This window comes from Artemia franciscana, chromosome 18 (genome assembly GCF_032884065.1).
Source record: "Artemia franciscana chromosome 18, ASM3288406v1, whole genome shotgun sequence".
Lineage (NCBI taxonomy): Eukaryota > Metazoa > Arthropoda > Branchiopoda > Anostraca > Artemiidae > Artemia > Artemia franciscana.
This window is the reverse complement of record NC_088880.1, coordinates 17829420-17837902: the sequence shown is the minus strand read 5'-3', so window position 1 is coordinate 17837902 and position 8483 is coordinate 17829420. Positions and strand designations below refer to the sequence as shown.

The 8483-nt window shown below is 36.5% G+C and overlaps 1 protein-coding gene across 4 annotated transcripts in view; it reads right to left on the bottom strand.

Moving 5' to 3' along the window:
* The window catches only part of LOC136038699 (facilitated trehalose transporter Tret1-2 homolog), a 78986-nt gene that overhangs the window by 46415 nt on the left and 24088 nt on the right, over positions 1–8483 (bottom strand). For all 4 annotated transcript variants that reach the window (XM_065722007.1, XM_065722005.1, XM_065722008.1 and 1 more), the window contains one exon: positions 4528–4742. In XM_065722007.1, the coding sequence (XP_065578079.1) occupies positions 4528–4742 (215 nt within the window). The remainder of the gene's footprint in view (positions 1–4527; positions 4743–8483) is intronic.

Below are 8483 nucleotides of genomic sequence, written 5' to 3'. Positions count from 1 at the left end.
GAAATTATTTGATATTTTTAGGAGTGGATAGGAAAAAGTTAGAACTTAATATTGATAAAACCACAGTATTCCGTAAATGTGCTAGACTCGAGGAGAATTTTAAACTTAGTTTTAAAGGTGGAAGGGTTAGGTTAGTGGAGGAATGGTCATATGAAGGAGATAAGTTTAAGGCAAAATATTTTTTGTTTAGCAGCCATATAGAAGGTAGGATTGAAAAAGGTAACTTATATTGTATTATGGTGTTAAGAAGCCAGCTTAGGGATCTTAAAAATTTCCACGTAGTTAAAGAAGTTTTCTGTGCTAACATTTTATGTGTTATGCATTATGTATTTGAGCTTTGGGGGTATGCTAAGGGAGATAGTCTTGAAACAGTATAATTAAGATTTTATAAGAGGTAGATAGGGATAACTAAGCATACAAACATTTAGGTAATTACAGGTGATTTGGGCTTGTTTTTGTTTACGAAGTCGTAGGCTAATTAACATGGTTAGGCTCTGGTGGAAAAATTTGGTGATGCTTAGGATGCGGGTGATGAAGGCGGCTTATTTATAAATGTCGAAGTGGGTACCAAGCTAAGAGTACTTTAGATCAGTGTGAATTAATTCATATGGGGGAGAAGGGTTTAGTGCTCGATGACATGAGGGATCAAGCAAGTGGATTAGTTGAAAGGATTTTCCAAGATCGCAAAATATATGAATGGCATGTCCAGTGCTCAATTTCAAATCCATTGGGTCATTATTGTAGTTCGAAGGATATTTGGGGTAAAGTTTTATTTTTTAAGGTGGGTTTAAATAAAAATGGAATAAATTTATTAATTTAAACGAGGGCTGACAGTTTGCCATTGAGCAAAAAAAGAAAGTTTATCGAAAGGGAAAGATCAAAGGCTGGTCCTTATTTTTGTCCTATGTGTGGAGGTTTAAATGACTGTGTTTATCACTTGATGTGTAAATACAAGGAGCTGAGTTATTGAAGATTTGAAGTGGTATTTAGGGGAGAATTTGATTTTGAGTGGTGGGCGAACATGTGGATGAGTGTTTTGTGTGGGTTAGAAGTTTGGCCCGATTCCTTTGTCTCGCGATGAATCATAGAGCTATGTTTCTGTAGAATTATGTTAGAGTTTGTGTAATCTCTATGTAATTGTTCTTTGTTTTATTTTGTTTGTTTTTTTTTGGTTACGGCCTAATAGCTTGTAGAGCAAATAAACTGTATTCACTTATCCTGTTAATATTTTCTCCTGGCTTGAAAATGTCATTTTGCGAGTTTCAGCATTGACTAAAAGTCTCCAAGAAAAAGAACCCAATATTAAACTTTCCCAGCACCACACGAAGCTTCCAAGAAAAGTTTGGTAAAAATTGATAGGGGACCTTAGAGGTGTCAACAGTTCAAAAAGCTAACAAGAGGCTAGTTTAAAATGCAGGAAACATATAGTCTCTTACTAATTGTTAAGCAAAGCGTTGTTTAGTCAATGCATGCACAGCATAACTAATATGCATCCTGTGTCTACAAAGATTTCAATCAGGGCAGTAAGCACAGCAGAATATTCAAAAGCTGTCAAATCGTTCAAAGAGATATTTTTTAGCTACTTTTTAATGTTTCCCAAGCATGTATACTAGAAAATTTTTAGAAACTGACCCCTTCTTAATGAAAGTTCTGCACCCTTCTATAAAAAAAAAAAACTATGTTTTAGAATGATATAAGTATCATTAAATCTAAATATCTCTATCTCTGGCACAAACAGGAGAAGATAAATCATTTTGTAAGATTCTCGGGAAAGTGGATATCACCTTTTACTTTTCTGTCATTTTTTCGAATCTACAAGGGTATGGTGAGATATGCCTCTGTAAAATGCAGGCTACTCGTGTCTGCAAACAAAAATAGCTTGAAAAGCCAAGGGTAAATGTTTTAGCTCAATTCGCACGGCAATTGATACCCTTAGTTGCCAATTTGTCTACGCTGTAAGCAATGGCACGGAGGTTATCATTGGAATATCTTTATATTTGAAGTTTGTTTTGAGTTCTTGTATGGCTGTTGATTTTTGAACAGCAAGATTTTTACCTTGTTTTTGTCTAAGCTATGTTTTACCATTTCCACCCAGGCATAATCTCAGAGCGTTGACAAGAGCGAATGATACAGGGAAAACCTCACATATATGTTTCAATGAAATCTTCCGCCAGGGAAAATTTAGTTTTGGAGAGTGCGGATTAGGTTAATTTATAGAATAAGACTTCTGGTTGATTGAGCCAGAAAATTATCTTCGTCACTCCAGCCTTGACTGTCAGGTACTTTTAATGGCGTGAGAGTTAGAGAGTCGATAGGTTATAGAAATGGCCAATAAAGGCGTAAAATCACTTAATTTGTTTTACCTAAAAAGCAACAAAAGATTCTTGGTATCCCTTCTCCAGCGATCTAATACTAGCAACAACAGGCCTCTGACATTGGGGCTAAATACTGCAGCACTCACTTCTCAAAGATCCTACAACGTTAGAAGTGGTGAAGGTAGAAATTGTTACACAACCACAGCACAAATACTGGTAGGAGCGGATCTAGCAGAACCTCTGGCACTGCCAAAGATAATACTCAGGTGGCCACTGGATTATGGTACATATAGTGGTGGCAGCTGAGCAAACTAGAAAACTGCCAGGTATGCTAGTGAGTCGAACAGACGTTTCCTAATATTTAGGCAAATTTAGTCTACAAAAAATAGCCCACTTATATTGCATAAATAGTCATAGAGTTAGGTACCAATTTGATTGTTGTAAAATTATGACACCTTTGCTTTACCTATAATATATACATTATAACAGCGAGAATGTCTTTCAACAAAAAAAAATGTATAATAATTGAGTAAAAACAAGTCAATCGACCAGTGGCAGATTCTAGGGGGGTGTCCCCCTGACATAGTGGTGGACTTGTGATCGGGACCGCTTGCTCCGGTTTGGGTTAAGACGAAATTTTTTTTTTGTATTTGGTTTTATAGTTGAGTTTTTAATAGGTTTTTAATTATTAAAACTGTTTCGTATTGCAAACAAGTCTGAAACAAGGTTTCAGTTACTTGGTGTGGTCTCTGTTAGATATTACTAATGATGCATACCGCCAAAAAGTATTAACTTAAATTTAGGTTAATCAAGGGAATCTGTCCATATTGCCATAAAAGCCAACTGGAAGGCAAAAATCTTCATTTCATAGTAACAAGGAGGGGAAATTGAAAATCCTAACTTCTTTAGGCTGTCGAAATGATATTTCAGGATTTTGCTGTTACAACGGGGTTGAAAAGACCACAAAGGTTAATTCTCCACCACTTTCTCGTAAAACTAATAAAATAGCACCATAATTTTAAATTTCAAACTAAATGAGCCCTTTCCAAAGTTTTTGGGACTACCCCTTCTATATGAACACTTTGATAAGAAAGATAGCTACGAAGATCCCTGTTACGGATCTTTTATCATTCATTACTTGTAGCTCAGGGCCTAAAAATCAATTCTATGATAAAATTAATTAATTTAAATACAATTTTATTGATCAATGTGAAGTAAGATTATCTTTTATTTCGTTAAACAGTGGCAGAAATGAAATTTTGTTGGTTTTCTATTTATAAAATTATTGCGAAAAGTTTATCTAAACTTTCTATAAGACCACAGAGGTCAATCCTCCAGCGCTTTCTTGTAAAACTAATAAAATGGTACCATAATTTTCAATTTCAAACTGAATGAGCTCTTTCAAAAGTTTTTCGAACTACCCCTTCTATATGAGCACTTCGGTAAGAAAGATAGATACGAAGATCCCTGTTATGGATCTGTTATGATTCATTACTTCTAGCTCAAGGCCTAAAAATCAATTCTATAATAGAATTAGTTAGTTTAAATACAATTTTATTGATCAATATGATCAATATTGCCCTTTATTTCGTTAAACAGTTGTAGAAATGAAATTTTGTTGGTTTCCTATTTATAAAATTATTGTGAAAAGCTTATATAAACTTTCTATAAGACCACAGAGGTTAATCCTCCACCGCTTTCTTGTAAAACTATTAAAATGGTACCATAATTTTCAATTTCAAACTGAATGAGTTCTTTCCAAAGTTTTTTGAACTACCCCTTCTATATAAGCACTTCGATACGAAAGATATCTACGAAGAGCCCTGTTATGGATCTGTTACGATTCATTACTTCTAGCTCAAGGCCTAAGAATCGATTCTATAACAAACTTAATTAGTTTAAATACAATTTTATTGATCAACATGAAGTAACATTATCCTTTATTTCTTCAAACAGTTGTAGAAATGAAATTTTGTTGGTTTTCTATTTATAAAATCATAGTGAAAAATATGCATTTACGGGGTTTTGGCCCTAATTAATTAGTCGTCTGTCAGGCTTCCTGGACATACCATCAAAGTCTAATTGATAAGGATATCTGCCTAATGTACAAAAGGTCGTGAATCCTTGTTCCACAACTAGGAAGGCATTTCACGACACATTTCATTTTCTAAAACATTAAAGTAGGGGCGTGAAAGCAATATGGTTCACTTACGTATATTTGAGCAGTAGGTGATGCTACTCCTGCAAGAAAACCACAAACGAAGCGTCCAACAACTATCATTATAGGATCAATAGCGAAACCAGTAAGAAGGTAGCTTCCAATGTAAAGAGGTGAAAGTGCTAAAACTGTCCCACGCCTTCCTAATACATTAGTCAATACTCCAACACATAGACAACCAAGAAATGAGCCAATCGGAGTGATACTAGCTACACAAAAAAAGAAATATAAAATTTATAAATACAAAGGATGAGAAACTTTTCAGCCCGTCATCTAGTAAAACGAACACATCCTTCAGAATAGATGAAAGAGAAACGAGATAAATAGAAAAGAGAAAAATAGAAACACTGACAACTGACTCTACTTCCAGAGAATCCATAAAGACTATCTTTTATAATTTACGTGTTTTATATAGTTGCCTTTATGCAAGTTTATGCTCAGTTTCTATTGCTTTTTGTTGTTATTGCACCCTTGATGATGGATCAATTATTTGAAGTAAAACTATTCTTGGACTGTCAGTACTGAAGTAGTTACCTGTTTCACTGAAAATTTTACACGTCACCAACAAAATATTGCCAAAAGACAACATTATCTTATCATCTAAATGCTTCATAACCTTGTACTTATTACCTTAAATCGCATTTACAGCGAGATAAGGTGGACTGCATCCTCCTGTAGAACATCTCGCTGTTGAATTGATGAGGTGACACAATTAGTGGGTGTGATGGGATGTGGCCTCCCACTAGTACTTCCATTCCGCGCTACTCCAGTCCAAATCAACTACATTTTTGAAAGAATTAATCGATTCACCAATGACAGTCTCATTGGAAAGATTGTTCCAAGTTGAGACAGCACGTACTGAGAAAACGTTGGTCCTCTCTCTGCGTCTGGAATGCTCCTGTTGCAGCTTCATTGAGTGGCCTCGTGTCATAGTGGCAAGGGAGGGAGTAAAAATGGAGTTAGCCATGTTATTTTGGTACATTTTCTTGACAAAAGTGACATCTCCTCTGTGCCGCCGGTAAACCAATGTGGGTATCTTCAGGCGACGCAGACATTCAATGCAGGGAAGCTGTTGGTGTGGGGCACAAAGCTTAGTTGCTCTTCTCTTTACGCTCTCTAGGGTTGCCACATCTCCTTTATATTGAGGATTTGTAACGGGGCAGCCAAACTCCAAATGTGGTCTTACAAGAGCATTACATAATTTTCTTATTAACAGAGGATGGCGTGATGATATGGTTCGTTTAATTAGTCCCAGGGCTCTGTTGGCCTTAGCAACTTGTTGCATAGTATGCTCATGGAACTGAAACTTCCTGTCAACGATCACCCCTAAGTCACGTTCACTCTCAACAGCCTCCACTTGGATATGTGCCAGATTTATACAGCATAAAATATGAACTCTGATTGTTATGGGGACCCATATGAAGGACTTTGCATTTTGATGGGTTGAAATCCATCATCCAGGTGGAAGCCCATAAGGAGAGAATATCCAAGTCATTTTGCAGGGTTCCATCGGCAATTCCAATTAGTTTGCTGTCATCAGCGTAGAGAGTGATGGGGTTTCGTAAAACATCCTCACAATCATTAATATATAGAGAGAAGAGGGTGGGGCCAAGGAAGCTTCCCTGGGGTACCCCGCTTATAACTGGTACAGGCTCTGAAAATATGGGGTCTCCATTGTCAGAATAGACCATGACCTTCTGGATTCGGCCAATCAGAAATGATCTTATCCAATCCACAGTGTCCGCATGGACTCCATATGCATGGAGCTTATGTAAAAGATATTCATGGACAACTTTATCGAAGGCCTTGGCTTGGTCGAGTGACAGGACATCAACTGCTTTACCTTCCTCAATTAATTTAGTAACTATATCATAAGAATTATCCTCAACCTTGTCGGTGCCAACCCTCAAAATGACCCAAAATACTACCTTGCAATGCCCAGTAGGCGAAACTTCGCGAACGGCGTCGTCACCCATACAGGTAGGCAGGGATTTATTTACAGGGACAGGGAGGGGCAAACCAAACAAATAAAAAAACTTAACACAGGTCATGATGGTGCAACGGCATCTATGATATTTCCAGAGTTATTGCAGCTGAGTTTTCTTGTTTGCTATTAATGGAATAAGGCTATTGTATTGCTTTGAGGTTATCCTCACATTGATTTATACCCTCTAATAATAGATTTAGAGTTAATTTTATTTGACAGATTTTCTTTATTGATTATTGTCATCTTTTTTCTTAAATAGATTGGCTTGCCATCTATATTGCAAAAGCCACGAAACGCCATCTTTTTTTATTTATTAGGACAAACTATTGGGGAAAAACTGAAAAGATTTTAATTCTTTTCTTTTTTGAAGGAGATCAGAATCTCAACAATATTTAAGTCAGATTTTAATGTTTCCGTAGCTGACATATTTTCACTAATAAATATATGAACGTGCGTTAGCTTTTTTTACAGAGCGTACTAGGACGCTTGGCAGGACAATTTTAGATGTTTGCGGATACCTTTTTTCATTAACAACACCTCCTACCAGATAGCAATAAGAAAAACATCATTCATAAGCAAACCGTCAGAATAATTAAACTGCCAAAACAGGAATTTCTTTCGCTCTCTCTCTCTCTCTCTCTCTCTCTCTCTCTCTCTCTCTCTCTCTCTCTCTCTCTCTCTCTCTCTCTCTCTCTCTCTCTCTCTCTCTCTCTCTCTCTCTCTCTCTCTCTCTCTCTCTCTCTCTCTCTCTCTCTCTCTCTCTCTCTCTCCTCTCTCTCTCTCTCTCTCTCTCTCTCTCTCTCTCTCTCTCTCTCTCCCTCTCTCTCTCTCTCTCTCTTTCTTTCTTTCTTTATTTTCACGTGTCAAATCTCCTGTCTCTAAACTTGATATATTCTTTCTGTCTCCAAATTTTCCTTGCTTCCATTCAGAAAACTTGCATCTCTCTCACTCTGTGCGCTAATTGCAGGATTTCTGAGGCTGGATGACTATACTCCTTCCAGGCTCCCCCCTTTAACCTGAAAGCTAACCTCTCAAACAACGTAAAAGACTTATACCCGCGCCTTCACCAGTCCCTACACCAAGCATTTCAACGTCAATGGCATTTAGGAAATTGCACTGGATTACAATTATCCAAATCTTTGAGACATCGACGCTCAAGGACGAGGAAACCAAACCTTTTTTTCTGAAACCAAGCAAACTCTGATAATTCTAATCCAAGCCGCAACAAACTCTGCTTCTTCCCTCGTAAACTCAAGAGGGTGGCACTCTTCAAGGATCTCCAGATATGATAATAATTAAGAAGGATGATATTAACCAGAAAAGTGAAGCCAATGGAATAAACCATTATCCAGAATTAAAACAATGATAAATATTTTGATTACATGTCCTTATAAATTAAACAGAAGCTGAGTCTCTCGACCCCAGATGTAATATTCGAAATAGTCTATCACTTTTACAACGCAATTTTTCTCTCTGGACATTTTATCCGTCTTGGGAAAAATCAGAAATAAAAATTTACAGAAAATTTAAACCAACCAAAACCTTTCCTTATCCTCTATTTTCATTAACAAGACACCAAAAGAAGTAAATTTCTACTAACAGCAGCACAAAATGTCTAGTAATAATCTTAACAAAAAAGAAAAATGGTTTCTGGATTGCTTAATTCTTCGTTCAGTTTAAAAAAACTTTCATTCTGTTGTCGACCCCACTCAAACAAAACAACCTCTCTCAATAACCTTTTCAACATATAGGTTAATTCTCCAAAGAGTGAATAAAATATGCGGTATCAGTTCAACCAAACTTATAAAGCTTCGTAATTAACTAATATCCCTCAGTCTAGATATCCAGCGGCTACTATAAATTTTATTTGCAACTGGGTTGATCAGTTGGGAAGAAACAGAAACTCCAAGAAGCCCAAAGCTCTTTACAAAGAATTTGCACTTGTTAATACCCAATTTCATAT